Below are 17,874 nucleotides of genomic sequence, written 5' to 3' on the forward strand. Positions count from 1 at the left end.
GAGGTGTTTGGGAAAACGAGTATGTGAAACAGGCATGACAAATAGAAAAGCTTTATTAAGGGATGATTTCTGCAACATCTCTCTCCCAGGACAGTGATATTTTAACATCCTCATCTAAACAGGAACACAGATAAACAGGCTGTAAACTTGTCTCGTTACCCTGTGGTTTGTGCTTTGGCAGAAGTGACTGATGATTTTTGTACATGAGCGAAATGTTTTAACTTATACCTCTGACTGGCATCTGCTAGGGGAAAGCAGTCACCTTACAAGTTACTTTGGAGGGATTAATCAGAGGGATATATCTAGTATGTAATAAAAATGGTTGTCTGTGCAACTCATTCAAATCCAACTGATCAGGATTCTTACAGGAAATACTGCAGCACACTATCTGGTAATGCAAAACAAACTAAGAAAACAAGAAGAAGAGGGGAAAGTCTTCATTTATCACCTAAGGCTGATGAACTCCAGTGCAAAAGCTGAACGAATTGCTAACCTGTAAACAGTTCAACCAGGCAAAAGTGAATGTGCAGTTGGCATTTACATTAAAAGCTCTAGTCTGCACCTATCTGTCTCCTCATTCCCTTTAAAAAGAACATTTTTTTCACCAAACTCTGCCTTACCTACCTAACATGGGTGGTGGTTTTAGATACTGTACTACAGACTCCATTTGGACACTGAAAGCTCTTGGCTCATTAAGATCGGGAAGTCAAACTAGTCAGAAAATCAGTTAAGTTCAGCAAAATCACTTTTAAGGTGTTCTGTGTTTTTCCAATTATCACTACAAGTGTCCATAATGGATTATATTAAAAAAAAAAGACTGAGTATTCATGAATTTAAGTGCTTAATGTCGCTCATCTATGTCTATCTTCAGCCAGGGCTAGCAGTCACGATCCTCTCCACACAGTAAACACGCCGAGTACCATCAGCCTCCTACCTTGGCTCCATCCACACTGATAATCCGATAGCTGTTTCTCGTGCTGTCATAGAAGTAGGAAACAGTTACAGCCTGCTTGCTTGCGGGAACCCAGTTCTTCTTCGTGCTGGGGTCAATTTGGAAGACATGGGCTCTGGTGGTGAAGATGGGCTGTTCTCTGGAATAGGGAGGGACAGGAGAAATGGAGGCATGAGTCTGCGGAAGATGAAATGTCCCAGAAGCCCAGCCTTGACCAGGCACGTTGAAAGCACAAGACAGAGCGCCTGGCAATCCCCCAAGTGAAAAGGCAGAGCAGAGACACTGCTGAGCCATGGTCCAGCCTTGGGTACCTCTCCTTGGCATCACTAAGTGACATTCAGTGCCCTAAAGTTACAGCCATAGCCCAGGAAGCAATCAGCTTTTTTCTCCCCATGTTATACTAACTTGGTACCCACCTTTTCCTCAAAATATTTATTTCCAGGATAGAACACTCACATGCATTCTTTCCTTCCCCATGCACATATTTTTCCAAAAGCAACAAGCAGCCCCCCCCCCCCCCCAAGCTGGATTTCCTCCTGCTGCGCATTCCTGTGAGCCACTACCTACAGCCAGGGTTCCTCTTTGGATGCACCAAGGACTCCAACGACCTTTGGCACCGTATAATTATGGAAATATTAATCTCTATGCTTAGAATCCCACTGTTCTGTGGATGTGCATGAAAATTTCATCAGACGCAAAATCAGTCAACCACCCTGGGGAGCAAGGGGGAAAAAAAAATTCCACAACCAAAACCCTGTGTTGATATATATTGCCTTTCAGTTCAACTCTTAGTGGATGACATACTGCCCCTGACACCCTGTTCCTAAACACCAGCCTTCCTCAGATGCTTTTTCTCATCAAGAAAATTGTGCACACAGTGGAGGGGTTTTGTTTTCCCTTTAACACATGACAATGCAAATCACACATAAAAGCAGAGAAGATGCGGGACCGAAAGAATAAATCATGATACACACACAGTCATTTAGGTTGAAAACCAGAATTAAGACTTAAAGACCATAAAACTAAACTCACTCCCAACTATACCCTTAAACCAAGTTTAGAAGTGAACTGCAAATCCAGCTCTACGGTGCATTTATATACATTTTTATGCTTTTAGTTCTTAAAAGCTACCACATATAATGGTCTATATTAAGTGTATTGCTCAATATATTCTCATCACATACAAAATATTGTATCATGAATAGTTACACTTGACAGAATTATGACAGGATTCAAAAACAACTCTTCTGAAATAAGAGTTACCGCCCAAAAATATTTACCACATGGAAACTGAAAAGGCTGCCAGGCTGCATTTCACACAAAACAAATGAAAAGAGTTAGGTGAAAGGCCAGAGAGATCTCTTGCTTTCATATGCCACTCTTTCTTATTCATATAAATAATTATTTTCTATTATTCTCATTCCCATAGTTTTGGAACTACGTTTCTATTAAGACTTCTATCATCTTCAGCTCCTTATATATCCCCCTCTGTGTTTTTAGAACAGAACAACTTCATGTACTGTATCAAACATCACACATGATCTTGACCATTGCAGTTAAATTAAAATCAAGGGAAGCATATTTACAAGAATCAAACAGATGAAGCAATTTAAGTGAAGAATTAGCTCAGGAAAGATGGAGCGAGCTTGCAACGCCTCAGGAGGGAGAAACTGAAACAATGGTTTTCTCCTTGCAAGACATATGCAGTTTTACATTTTTCCAGGGGCTGCCATGAAGATTTCTGGATGGACAGCTGTGCTGAACCCTGTAAAATACTTACATGAAACCAATGACAATGAGACTGTCGTGTTACAGCTGTGAAAGAGTAGCATTTGCTTCACTTCTTATCAGTAAGTCACTCAACTTGACTCTTTATTTCTCACATGCTAAAATTGATGCCATCCCGGGAGGAAAAAAAGAGCAGGTCTCTGTAATATTTTAAAAATATTTCCATCACCCTTTACACAGGATTACCAGCGTGATGCCCACAAAAGTCATGGAGTTAATTTGCAATAAGAAATGCAGGGAAGAGAAGTCCCCCCCAGGGTGCTTACTCTTACTCTAAGAATGTGTACTTTCTCTGAGTGAAGAGTAATTTTGAATTTATTTTGCCTTTTACTTAGCTCTGTATTTTTAGTGGATTCTACTAATAATTGCTTTTGATAATGGTAACATGACCTATATATTACAGTCTAAACTTTCAGAAGTTTCCTTCATGCAAACCCATTCCACAAACAACTTTAACTCTGTTAGCCCATCTTAACAATACCAAAAAACACTGTCAAAACTGTGCCTGGCCTCTCTACGGCAGTAGCAGTAAACATATAAAGTAAATCTGGAAATAAAAGTAGAATGAAGGGAAAAACTATTTATTTTTTCAGGAGTCTTGTAGCAGCTACTGTTGCCAACAACAGGAGCTGTATACATGCATCCAAGTGGATAAATTAATGGATAATGAAGCTCAGGGCTTGAGACAGACATCTATCCATTCATGTGAGGCTTTTATTAAAATGTAAAGGGAAAACCTGGCTATGTTTCTAATTCTTATGATTAGTAAACCAAAAAAAGTGTACTTTGTTTTCCTGGGTGCAAACAGCAGCCCTATCACTCATAGTGATAGTGTGCTAGTTGATAAATTATTAAAAAAGAAGGAAATGTGATGTGTAAATGTAAGCATTTTAACTCATTCAAGATAAATGAGCTGTTGACCTCTCACTGAGACTCTAATTTGGAAGGGCCAGTTGGTTGCTCTCCACACATGCCTTTCACCTTTCTGCCATAGGCAGGCAGCAAGAAGGCAGCAAACCCCCAGGACTGATTTTTGACCCCCTGGAGCAGACGAAGCACCCCCAGGACACAACCTCCTGGAAGGATTTCCCACTGCTGGCTTGTAAAAATTAAGAGAAGATGATGCATTTCTGTGGCCGTGCCTGCCCTGCCGCTGAATCCACCTGCAGGTCTGTGCTCAGCTGCTACCCCAAGGAGCCCAGAGCCACCAGCAGGGCCCATGAGCCAGCACCAGTGGCACTGGGAGCTGTGCCCCCACGCCTTCCCTCACCCCACAGCGGGTCAGCAAGCCACCAACACTGACAAACTCCAGTAGTGCAGCTTTATAATGGAGGGGGAATATCCTCTTGCCTTGCATCCCAAACTCTTTTGACCAGTGAAGCACACAGAGGCAACTATAAAACTGTGGCACTCAATTTTCAAATGAAATGCTGGATTAGACACTTCTAAAACACTTGCACAGCCTTACAGCACTCCAAACTGAGAAGAATTATTCTGCGTTACTCACTTGCAACTTTTGACATTCAAGAAAGCACTTTACTCATAGAACAATTACTTTATTTTCCAGGGTTTCTTTCCATTTTTTTCAGAGATTAATCAAGTTTTATGCTTTAAAATCCAGCAATGCTAACTTGAAATTCCTGCAGCACGTCCTGTGTCACTTGAGCCCCTGTAAACTGGCCATTAGGGGAGACTGACAGTTTGCCCGGGGAGGCAGGGAACAGTGGCACTGCCAGCCAGGCTGCAGGCTTCTACATCAGAAGACAAAGAGAATTTATGAATGTTTAAAAATCTCATTAATTTTAACCAAAGTTGTTAATGATTGATTCAACACTCTTTAAAGAATCTGTTTAAAAATCAATTTGACGGTAATATCCACTGTTTAGAGTAAAGCTGCTTGAAAAGTAGCAAATGGAAATCGAAATTATAGCTAATAGTTCCTTGTTTAATAATGAAGATTAAGATAGAAAATGCACTTTGATAAGCTTTCTTTATTATTAAACATGGCCCGCATGTTTTATAAATATGATTGCAATTTGCAAGTCATGGTTTTACGCATTTGAGCTGACTTTTAATTTCTGTCCTTGTGTCATATGAGAAATCTCAAGTAAAAAAACAACCATTCTCCATTAATGTAGAAACATGTCAAAGCTTTTCTGAAGAACTAAAAAAGCAAAAACCAAGACTCTGGAGCTAACTAACTGCATCCACAGCTGTGTGAGATACAGTATTGCTTTCTGGCTAATATACAACCATGCCAAATTTTACAAGTGTGTGACTAGCTGCATGTGTTTTATATTACTCCTCCTAATCAACGGGAATGAGCTCTCACTTAGGAAAAGTTCAAATTATTTAATTCAAAGTTCCTTGTTTATCATTTGAATCATGAGCACAACCAGTGATTTAAATCACTTCAGCTGTAAAGAGCCTTTGCTGACTGGCAGCCAGCACCATACAGGCTGTGGGATATTGGTGGCTGATGGAGCCACAGCATGGCAAGCCCTGGCTGGGTGGCCAGTTGGCATCTGGGAGAGCCCCTGCCCTCAGATCTCAGCCACGTGTGGGGCCACGTGGAGCCAGCTCTGCCTGCAAACAAGGCACTGATGATGTGAACACTTCTGTACTGGAGAAATCTTTTTTTGGTAGTAAATACAACACAGTGGCTCATGTGGGTGCCTTGCAGGATCAGCACACAAATTCTTTCAAATGTGCAAAGTGTCGGGTGGATGTGCTGACTGAGCAGTAAATAGAACAAAGCAGTTCCTTTACTTGTTGTCAGAACTGGAACATCAAACGTGTGACAGGAGCTCTGGTACTCCACCAGAGGCAAAACCACTATTCGCACATTTTGCTAAAACTTTCATTAACAGATCACATAAAATTTCCAGGATAAGGAGTTCTAGTTTACAGGACAGGATTATTTGTGCTCTCCCCCCACTAATACTAGATAGCTTTGCATTAACTGCCTAATTTACCGATTGGAATAAATATCTTTTTTAAAAGAACATGTCCTCAGTACAGCTGCCATTTGGTGGAGGATGCACACGCCTGCAGACAGCGCATCAACGTGGAGTTTTTGGAACGTGGTGCTTCCTACTACTGGCCAGCATCACACACACACACTGAGGTTTCTACCACCTGACAGCGCCAGCAGATCTGCTGTAACCATTATTAGATAATAAGGATCTTTCAAGAAAGGAGAAGAGTAGGTACAAATACAAAATCCTACATTGTGACATACCCCCCATCACACAGAAAATTTTATTTGCTAAACGCAACAGGATAAACTTGGTATCAATAGTTATTTGGATTGAGCATCGCTACTACTGCCTGAGAGCGCAATAAAAAGAACTAACCCTTTATGTATATCTTCACATCTAATGCAGTTTGGAGTGCCATTTATATTTATGATAATTCAAAAATAAGCAACGTTGTGAAAAGGAGTGCTGCTCCCACACCACCACTCCCCAGGCTCTCCCACCAGGCCACCCGACAGCTGCCCTCAGCTCCCATGTGAAAGTGGGACAGTAACAGAGCCCACTCACAAAGCCAACGAGCATTATCTGTGCCTCTGCCCTCTCAAAAATGCATGCACAGCTCTAAAGGGCTAAGAGCGTTTTAGCGAGGCAAACTTGTCCTTTGGTCACAAACAAAACTGAATAAATACATCCTGCCCCTTGAAAGCAGCAAGCTCTCCAGTCACTCCTTCAAGACCCCAGAAGTCACCAAATGTCCCCCTTCAAGCAGCAGTCGTCCCTAGCACCACGGGTCCCTATCCCTTGGGGTGTGCAGCTGCCCTGCCAGGCTGCTGCTGCCTTGCCTTTCTAGATTTTATTGTTGCACGATGGCCTCTGAGTTCACAGATGGAGATTTTTCTCCTATTTGAAATACTCATGCCAGTGAAAGTTCAGGCAAGTAATGATACCTAAAAATTACCTGTGAAAACACTGCTTCATCTACCCATAACACCACTCACTTGTTCATAGGCACACATATCAAACTTTTAAAAAACAATCAACCCTCTTCCCAAAATGACCAAAATCCAAGTAAAGGCAGATCTCTGATGAAGGATGTAAGTGCTGTGGGGAGAGGTTACAGTTCATGGTGTCATGCATGGTAATTAGCACATTGGCTGCAGTTTCTATACAAAATTAATCTCTGCTCAAAGCAAGAGAGAGTCCACTATCCTCCAGTCTGTTAACTCTGCATATTGAACGGTCATGACATCTTGGTTCAAATCTTTTTAAGAAAACCAGTGGATCAGCCACACAAATTAGCTTCTTAGTGATGACGGAGGATGAAGTTGGAGGACCCCTCCTCATCTCACCACACACACTCAAGACAAGTGCAGTCCCCTTACACTCACCCCAAACAAGGTCCATTCGGTGGGCTCAGCCCAGTACCCTGAGATACTGTAACCTCCACGTCCATCACTGCCCAGCTCGTGGCTGGGGTCGGGATGCCAGGCTGGGCCCAGTCAGCACAGGCAATACCCAGAGCTGGGCAGAGGCAAACGCTAAACCTGCACATTTTACACGTGTGCTAGCAGCAAACTGGCATTACGAAAGCAGGCAGCTTGCTCCCTTCTCAAATTGGCATATGTTAATTAATCCAGGTCATTCAGATCTCATCAGCTGCGACAGGCAGGTTCGGGTGCTGGCTGCCAGTGTATACAACCAGCAGAAGTCAAGAGCCTGTTTCAACTTGCAAGGGTGCAAAACTCATCACGTCAAGCAAGCAGGTGGGTAATGGCTCCATTTTACACCTGAGGAAACAGCCATTGAGAGTGAGATGGCATCCTAGGATAACAGAGCCAGTAGCAAGCCTGGAAATAAAATTAAATCGCCTCATTTCCTCTCTCTAGCTTTGCTATCGCTATCATTGCAGGGCAGTTTTATAACAGATCTTCCACCAAGGGAAGATTTAGCCCTTTAAATTCCTGTAGTCAAAACCAATAGCTGAATATTCACCACTCGACAAAAAAGACTGTTGTAAAAATTAACAGTCTTTACAGACCACAGAGAAGCTACTGGTGGTTTTAACAACTGCTCCTACATGATGCGGAGGAAGGTGGGACAGGGCGCCAGCCCTGCAAACCACCTGCCTGCAGCCAAGCACTGGTGGCCAGATGCGGGTCTGCCCAGAGCTGGGCAGCTCCTGTTTGTCCTGCAAGGCAAAGAGTCCTCCTCACGCAGGTATTTCCACAGCAAAAGTTACTTGGAAGGATGGAGAAGCAACCCTGAGCAATACAGGGCAGGAAGAGTGAGAGCAGTGAGAAGAAGGAAGCCTTAATATCTGTTGTACATAAGGGATGGGAGAACTGGCCTAGAGCGACAGGCTGGGCTAGCAGGGAACAACTGCACTCTGGATTTGCTTTTCTTTTTTCCCCTCTGTAAAAAACAAATAGGCAGGCACCCCTTAAACTGCATTTGTCAATACTCTGCTAGCCAAGCGCTGCCCTCCGGGGTGGCATTCCTGTTCCCTGACGGTACATAGAAGGGAACAACTTCTGAAAAACCCAGACTAGTAGGGCCAAAATTACACTGTCCCTAAAAAAATAAGAAAAAACAAGAAAGAAAAAAATATAATTTACTCAAAGCCCTTCTTTTCAGTTTTTGTGCTGCTGAAATCCCTGTTTTGCAGGCAGACCAATCTCCTTGCAATGAGGTTGAAAAGAAGTGCTGAATCTGGCAGCAGCGCTAATCAAGGGCAAGGTCATGCATCTCGTTCAAATAACCACAGTCATGATTCTCTGGTGCCCACTTTATACTAGATTTGATATCAACTCACCTGCATGAAATTCAGGAAAAAAAAAAATCCATCTTTTTAGCTCCCTTCTTTTACAGGCATTATTATTTCAACAGATAGAATGTAATTAGCAAAAGTGCTTCCTGCATTGTAGGAAACATAATAGTTCCAGTTACTTAGAAAAAAATAAGAAAGAACCCTAGCTAGCTAAAGAAGAATTCTCTGTTAAAAGCACAGACGTTAATTAAACTATTTTTTTGATTTGCAGCTGAGTATGTCCAAAAGAATAAATCTTGAGGACAAAACCTCTCAGTATGAAAATCACTGTAACATCTGTGAGGTCTCACAATACTATTATGCCTTTATAAAGTCAATATATAAATTAAAAGGCTTAACCTGGGCAGTGAAAAAGCTCACACCGTATTTTTGGGCTATCTCCAGACAGCTATTAACCTTTCAAGACACTGTGAATAAACACTCATACACAAGTCACAGGAACTGAGAGGACCCTGAACTAATCCTCCACAGGTAAGGTTATTTATTACAAAATAAAACAAGTTGAGGCATGCACATGTGAAACTGGTTGTGTTATTATTTCAGATATTTTTCCTGAGAAGACATTGAAAGAGAATCCATAAATCTGCACCCCGGTAATGTTTACACGGCCCTCCATTTGCATAGGGATAAATTCAAACCCTATTAAACTCAAAAAAATACTTGTATTCTGTTTAGCCCCAGCACCTCTCCTACCCTTGCTGACAGATGAGGCTGCATCAGCACATACGCAGACCCCCAAAGCCTTCCTACTTCTCTGGATCAGTTAAAAATTACATCCTCTGGGTTCACCCCAGCTCGAGTAGAGTTAACGCTTTTAGCACAGCCTCCTTTGTGGCACGTTTGCATTGTAATATTTCAGCAAGAGATTGCCATTGTAAATTGAAAGTGTAAATCTTGGAGTAGAGAGCGCAAGTCCGTAGGAGAAGGAGAGAAGCCTCCCTCTACGCCTTGCCCGGTGCCAACAGTCCCCACCCAGACACAAACCCACGAAACATCGGGTTTGTTACAACTCTGTGGGCTCAGGCTCACAGACCTGTGTGCAGGCACCAAAATTTACCCCATGCACTGGGTGTTAGGAAGGATGAAGCTCCAAGCATGCGCTAGCCTTGCATTTTACATGTGGGGGGAATCTGGAAAGCTCTTGGCAGGAGCTTCTGCAGCAGCACAGGGAGGCTTGAGCAGGAGGGACCCCACAGGAGCTCATTAGGGTGGGGGGGTGCAGGGCTGAGTCAGCCCAGGGGTCCCTACATGCAAGAAACACTCAGCTCACCCCCACGGCGCAGACATGGGTCTGTGCTGCTGTCAGAGCAGCCCAACCAACGAAACCACATGAACCAAATGGAACCCCAGCTCTGCAGCTCTGTGCCACCAGGAATCTTCTCACGCAAAGGTAAAATACCACGGGGGGGGGTTGGTTGGTTTGTTTTAGAAAGAATTGCATAAAGCTCCTCGAGTACCATCCAAATAAAAGAGGCAGTGTTCCTCAGAGCCCTCACCTGCCCCACAAGTGCTGCCCAGGAGCCCCCAGCGCTGCCCAGGAGCCCCCCAGCGCTGCCCAGGAGCCCCCCAGCGCTGGTGACAATGAGGTGTCAGCAGCCCCAGCCACTCCTGCACCTCCTCCTCCTCCTCCTCCCCCATCAGACACCATACACATCTAGAGTTAGCATCGGAGAGAAATGATCAAAGAAGAGAAAATAATGTAGACACAATTTTGGAGGAAGAGTAATGTATTTTGCATGTGTAAACCATCAGGAAAATCCTTTAGCATCCTAGTGGAGCCTTTATTATTATTATGAATCCTTTGCACTATGTCTTCTCCCTGACAGAAGACTGCAGATACTTTGAAGCTGCGTGTGCTACTTGGTGTTTATTCATACTATTAAGAGATTAAATGTCAGAAGATATATGCTCAAAATACATTGTGTACCTACAAATAGAAGATTGAAGTGAAAGACCATGTCTGTGTTTGTGCATGTAAAACCCACTGACACCACCAGGGCAGCATCTTTATGTTTAGGACTTTCTCCTCCCATACTGTAAGAATCTGCATGACAGATGAGGTTACCTTCGCACAAAGAAATCTGAAAAGTTGATTTTAATCAGTAGCATAATCAAAGCCTCACTATTGCAAAATAATATGATTAAACATTCCATTATTTCAAAGAGCACAGAACTAAGCAGATCCTTGGAAGGGAGTACTTTTGTGCACTAATCCATGCATGTAATTATCGATATGCTTTTCCATGCCCTATTCAAATGCTCTCCCCTGAGGCTTTTCTTCCACTTTCACTAAGGGGAAAAAAAAAAAAAAAGCCAATCACTTCAGTTTAAAGAACACGTTGTATAACTCTTTTTGATCTACTGCCTAAAGGATAAAATAAGGAGTTCTACCAACTGTAACGTCAGAAGCAAATGATAGGGCTCTGCTTGTTGAGGTGGCCACCACCTCGTGTGGGCAGGACGGGCAGGGCACGGTGTGCGGGCAGGACGGGCAGGGCACAGTGTGCACCCCGAGCTGGTACACGCTGTGACTGGAGATGCTGCCAGAGCACCTGGGCTAATAAAATACTCAGGTCCCAGTGCTTTATTAGACTGCAAGAAAATGGGTGCCAACAGTTGGTTTAACACGAGGATACATGCTTTAGTGAAACTTAAGCATGCAAAAATTAAAAGCAATTAAAGAATAAGCAATTTGCTCTGCAAGAGATTAGAAAGATGCAAACCAATGCCTGCGCGGGGTTTTCGGTACACGTACAACTTGCTTGTGCTGAGAACAGCACCAGGTTGGCAACAGCACTGCCATGTTTAAATAGATTTGTTGCTACCAGCCTCCTTCTAAAGCAAACCATCTAGGAGACAAAACTCACCAAATGTAGTCAAGAGCACCGAAGACAGTGTTCTAAAAACAGCCAAGAGAGGTTCCGGCCCAAGTACATCCCCTGTGCTCACGGACGGGAACCCCACAGCTGCAGTCAGGAAAGGGCAAGGTGCTGGGCACAAATGAGCACGGCTAAAGCCACCATCATTCCCCACTCAATGCAGTTTAAATTAGACTATCTGGAAAAAAGCAGATTTCCATTTTCTGGCAATTTTAATAGGCAAATAGAATCAACAACCAGAGTATTTTGGTTGCTGCTAGCACACAAGCAGCACCTCTCTAAGGAACTGGGGGACACGGTTCTTTAAACTAATGTATTTACTAGCAGCCAGTAAGATCACGGAATGACACATTTCTTCTGCTTCAAGTTAAAAATACAGAGGAAATTTCAAACATTTAGAGGCTAACGTTATTCACTTTAATCTTTAAAAATATAACACCATCTGTTGCCATCGGATTTACAGTACAGATCTCAGATATGTACATTTACTTGTTGGTATAAAAAGCTGTCAGCAACCCCATCAAAGAAGTGAAGATCCTCTGGTAATCTCCTGAGCTTCAGAGAGAAAAACTACTAAATCTGAAAAACTTAACCAACAGGTTATTCATGAGAAACACAGTATCTACAAAACAAAAAAAACCCCACTACTCCCCTTGCCACAAAAAAACCACCCCATACCAGTAAGAACACAAAACCAGACGCCTACAACTTGCTGACACTGCAAACTGTACATATTTACTGGTAATATTGGGAGAAACTTATCCCAGAAATTCCTGAACCTCAACAGCCACCTATTTCTGATCCCCACAGTCCTGCTCCCTTGGCACTTCTGATTCCCCATGCCAATGCCTCCAACTTCGCAGGTTATGCAAGGTACAGGTTATACAAGGTGTAGGCTATGGGAGGATTTCATTTCAAGTATCAGCATTTTTCATATGATGCAGGTTCCATAACTACAGGCTATAATGCAAATATGCGAAAAAAATTACATTCTCCTGTCAGTAGAGTCTCAAAAATTAGTGTGGGCTGGCTGAAAATTTTAGAATAAACAAAACATAGCACACATTCTTATTATAAATTTATTTTGCAAGATGAGTCCGGGTAATATGTAAAACCAAATTAAAAGTTCAAGTTGTTTTCTGGATATGCATTAACCAGTACAAATCTAATCCAAGTTTTAAGGAGGTGACAGTCCTGAGCAGCCAGGCTAGGACACATGCCAGGGGCTAGCTTTGCAGGAGTGGTCAGAAGTCAGACCCCTTATAGTGTCACATCATTAGTAATTTTAAAATAAAAAGGCCTTGACCTTTTTCAAAAAAATTATTCACTTTACTGAAAAGCCATCTTCTCACTTTTCTGAAGTCAAACAAGGAACCTTGGAAAACTAAAATCTTACCTGTATGATGCTAATGTGATCACTTCTCATATTTCTAGAATTTATCTTTTTGTGCCTTGGAAGTTAGTACAACAGGAGAGGATTTAATAATATTTTTTTTCCCCTGTGACATACTCTGTCCTGCCAGTATTTCTTGAGTGAAAGACTGCAAGTAAATCTGGCTTTGCCTTATGAAATTAAGGTCTACTAGACATAAAAATCCAATTAGTACTACAAAAAATAAGGCATAACACTTCCTCAGTCTCATTTGAACCAATATAGACTTTTTTTTTTCTTCTTGTCAAGTGTGAAGGACACAGCTGAATGACAGGATTTTTTTCCCATCTCATTTATATACTGATTGTAATAAGGCCAGACAGGTAGGCCTATACAAGTGCTGATTCTGACAGCAGCCAAAGTTTCCAGGACTGTGAATATTGTCACTTATAGATTGATAAATGGACTACATGGACTAATTGTATTTCAGCATCTCTGGACAGATGGCAAATCTTACAGCCATATGGTGATTATTTCCACTGCGCTGAAAGTATATTAACACTTACCAAAATGTTTAAAGTGATGAGATGATCTAAAATAATTTTTTTCCGTGAACTAGGATAAAAGTGATGGGCTTAGATGGGCCGGCACACTGGGGCTGGGCTCTCTCCCAGGATTCCCATGTGGTGCGGGCTCGAAGGCCTGCGGGTATCACACAGATATCGACGAAACCGGCTGTGTACTGGGTCCTCAGCTGGACTACAGCACCATCGTGATAGTCAGGGGATAACATGCCTCATTTTAGCTATTCTGCATTGCCCTTATTTAGTTGCCACTGTTTGTTGCCTGATATGCCGGCTGCCCTGTGAGTTGGCAGCACTGATACACTTTCTTTTCCTGGTATTTTTTTTCTAAATCCTTCTCTGCTCTCTGGTTGAAAACACATTGACGTTATCATCCTATTTTTAAACGTAGCCACATACCCAGCCCCGACCCATGAAACTACAGCAGAGGGCTACCCAAACCATGGACAGTAGGGTCTCTAGACTAGGACTACACATGCACTATGGGCATTTAGCTGTTCCCATGTCTGCTCCCAAAAGAAAACTCAAGTGGGAGAGGACAGAACTATGCCCCAGAAATCCTGTGAAAGAAAATAAACTGGCCGGATGGTGACCAGAGGCTCATCCTGCTCTCTGCCGACTGGATAAGCCATTGCTAAGTTCTGCAGTGCCACTTCAGCACGAAGCCAGTAGCTCATCATATTTACCAAATGCAAACAAAGCACTCCATGGATAATACGTCAGGCTGATACGCATCCCAGATGACACAACCTGCTTATTGCTGTGTCCCTTACTAATACTTTTGCGGTGGGGCTTTGAACCTTTTATGAGATTTATGCAGCAGTGAATTCACCCTGCAAAAAAAAAACCCAGGAGAGTACAAGCAGGAGACGTGATCCCCTTCTGCTCTAAGTTACTGCTTGTTTATACCAAACAAACGTGAGCAAAATCAGCCCGCAAATTCTAGACAGATTTTTATTCTAGAATAACCACCCACATTACAAAATTTATATTATTTTACATAATCTAAATTTTTGCTTCATTTTTCAGAAAAAAAATAATTCTTAATAGTTATTTCTTTTAAAATAAGATTAAAAATCACATCTTGTATTCTGGACTCTCATGGTAGGAGATTCCTTGGAAGTGGAAGCAGACACCACCTTTGCTGGGGGAGAAAAAAGTTTATGCACCAGTTTCCCCCTATTTGCCATAAGTAAGTTATAGCAAGTCGAGAGGTAGAAACTGCACTCTTCGTAGTCCCTGTGATCTAAAATTAGTCCCTGGTGTTAGTATGCAGAATGGATTAAGTACTCACTCAGCCACTGAGGATAAGGTGCCAACTGGTGAGAAATTCTTACTATGCTTTTTGCACATTCACACTTTAGCACCCTAAGAATTAAATCTACTTGACTTGTAAGACCTCTGTTACAGATCTCTCTAAACACGGTTTTCTTCTAAGAAGCTTTACTACCCCTGAAAGGCAGCAAAAGAGCACTTTGGTTTTCCATTTCTCCCTCGACAACCCAGCCCTGTGTTTTCCCACGTGCCTCCGCAGCCAGCACTGACCCAGGCTCAGGGCTGCTGCCACCCCAGGCACCAACTGGGCTGTGCTCCCCGCAGGGAGCCACGGCAGGGGAAGGAGGAGTGCCAAAAGGAGACAGGAAAAGAAAAACAAGAGGAAAAGTAACTGAGATCCAAGGTGCAAAGTTGGGACCTCACTGTTGAAGTCATGGAAGTCAGACAGACGTTCTTTTAAGGAATAACAGGCAGCACTGAACCATCCCAAACCATTCCCAGAGGTCATGTGTCTATTTTCTCTTCTGGCCAATAATTCAGAGGTCATCCTGCAAAGCAGTTGACGAGCATAAATTCTCTCTAGTACAGCCTCATGTCACTTATGCTAATTTAACAGTTATTGGAAAGTGTGTTGCGAATCAGTGCCATGTTACTTTGATATTTCATGGGAGAAGCCTTATAGAGTTGCACAATATTGCTCTACCTCCTGAGGACAAGGATCCCAATTCATAAGGCAGGGAGGAAAGACCAAGCAGGGAATGCAAAGTGGATTAGATATTTTGATTCTGTTCCAAACTCTAAGCTTAAAATATAAAAAATTTGGCAACTTCTCCCCCATAGAATTTGAAATGCTAATTTCTAACTCAATGGAGAAAAGTTCTTGCAAAGATCTGAACAATACGTATGCAAGATTACTGCTCCGAGATTGAAAAATCAGAACAGACCTTCTCTGCAGAGGGAAAAGCAAGTCACCACAACCACAGGAGAACTGTTCACCCCAAGCTTCACGAGGAGCTCAGTCCAGCTGAAGAAGGAAGCCTCCCCCACACCTCTCTGCCAAACCACAGGCTTTGCAGAGAAGTCTGGGAAGGCAAAGCAGGGCAAGAGAGATTGCTGGGTGCATCAGGCTGCATACGACAGTCCTTGAAAGTTGATGCATGACCCACAGTATGCAATTTTGAAGGTCTCAGAAAACAAACGCTCGGAAGTTTCTGCCCAGGGAACAGACACCCATTCCCCTGCTCCAGAGAACAGAGGCAAGTGGAAGAGGCAGAGGGGAAAGGAAAGTTCCCCTCCCCATCCACCCTACGTAACTCCCAAACCATCAGCTTCCTTTCTGGAATGTGGGATCTGACCCTTGCTCTGTAGCTGTTGTGTTTCATTGTAACTGAGATTAGAGACCCAAGCTTTAAATTAATATCCTTGAATTTGGGTGGATGTGAAGTGACAAATCCCTGTTCTCAGTCAAGCCAGTCTGTCTTGAAAAGGACCATAAACCAAACTAGACTCCTTTTTATGTATTAGCTTTTTTAAAAGATGCCTGAAATACAAGTCCATAAAGACCACCTCAATAAACAACAGGCAACAGAAATTTCACTATCTCTTGTAACGGACCACATAAGTCACAAGCTGCTGTCGGACACAAAATAATCATGAGAAGAAAGAGCTCTCATTCACCTGTGTGCTGGAAAGTTTTAGGCAACTAAATCTCTTTGATCGTTTCATAAAAGAATACATTTCTCCCTATCCCATCTGGAGGAGAGAGGATTATTAGGACAATCATGGATTATACATATACATAAATAGAGTCCAAAGATGCTTTTATCTCCTCCTTGCATACCCAAGGGCAACAGTTGTGCCCTTGGATGTATGATGTGCTCATGAGCACCTCAGGACTGCCCTGTCCAGGTAGAAACCTCCTGGCAGGTCAGGGTAGAGTATTTCAGCTTTGGGGCTACCAAGGGTTTGGACTACATGAAGCTGTAAGAGATGGGGGCTGGAGGGGCAATGCATAGGTACATCCTGGTTAGAGATGGGGCGATGACAAGGCAGAGACAGGGGGACAACCACGCCGTTGCCATCTTTGCACCGGCGTCTGAACCACCTACCAGAACAGAACTCCTGCCTTGTCTTTAGACATCACCATCTCCAAAATAAACAATAAGGTGTCAGACTCCCCACGTTTCCCACGCATCCTCTAAGCAGCCTGGAGCCCCAGCGCAGCCCTGAGTGCTGGTTGGGGACATTTTGCACGTCTTGTCTCAGAGACTTTCTCCCGTTTTTTTTTTCATACGCTCTCACTGACAATTTTCAATATCACAAAACAGATCACATGTTCCCACTTAAACAACTGCAGGGAGACATTTTAGATGTGTGCAACAGATCTGGGGAAGCTGGAATACAAAAGCCTGATAAAACTGGGGAATGAAACAAAGGCAACAACAAAGTGTTGCTCTTAAATGACAGAAGGACTCACCAAAAGCAAAGAACTCGAGTCAGTCACTGCAACACAATTAATATGAAGGAGAGACAGGGTGCATCTTCAAGTACCATGTTTTCAAAAAAAAAGCCTTGCTGAATACTCCCAGCTCTGGCTATACTACCTGTCCTTCTTCTAGAGATGAAACAATAAGTAATGAATACTGAAAATAAGATGCTCACACCTCCACACAGTAACATTTCTCTTTGAGCCATGCAAGAATTAAGTTGTTTGGGTTTTTTTTCCCCAAAAAATAGTGTTCCTTATCTGAGGAGAATCTACTGCAGTGTTAAGCAGAGACAAACAAGTATTTCTACAGTAAGCACTCATACACATAATTTCAGAGTCAACAAGGAAGGACCCTCAGTACAGCTAGAAGCAGCTTTAGAAAAAATATTGTACAGGCTGGCTACATATTTTCAAGCATATTCTGTAGAGGCCTTTGCTGTCTTGCTGCACTGATGTACTAAACATCACCTGGTAAGAACGCAGTTACAGGACTTCTACTATTCTAATGCAAGTGCTAATAGGGAACAACAGCAACTCCAGAGGGCTCTCTCAGGCCCCTTGATAGGGAGACAGAAAAGTGCAACTTCTACAGAAAATTTCTTTTTGAACTGCAGCAGGGTTCAAGTTTCTAAATCCTGTGGGCTGCAGTGAAACTTCCAGACGGAAAGAAAACAGTTTGTCACTTCAGAAATTCTTACAATCTTGCATTTTGATAAGCCACGTCCAATAAA

The 17,874-nt window shown here is 42.8% G+C and overlaps 1 protein-coding gene across 1 annotated transcript in view; it reads right to left on the reverse strand.

The window, feature by feature from the left end:
• HOMER2 (homer scaffold protein 2) overlaps positions 1-17,874 on the reverse strand; it is a 65,037-nt gene that overhangs the window by 40,235 nt on the left and 6,928 nt on the right. The window contains exon 2 of the mRNA XM_074917030.1: positions 935-1,091. Coding sequence (XP_074773131.1) covers positions 935-1,091 — 157 coding nt within the window. The remainder of the gene's footprint in view (positions 1-934; positions 1,092-17,874) is intronic.

This window comes from Athene noctua, chromosome 13, assembly GCF_965140245.1.
Source record: "Athene noctua chromosome 13, bAthNoc1.hap1.1, whole genome shotgun sequence".
Lineage (NCBI taxonomy): Eukaryota > Metazoa > Chordata > Aves > Strigiformes > Strigidae > Athene > Athene noctua.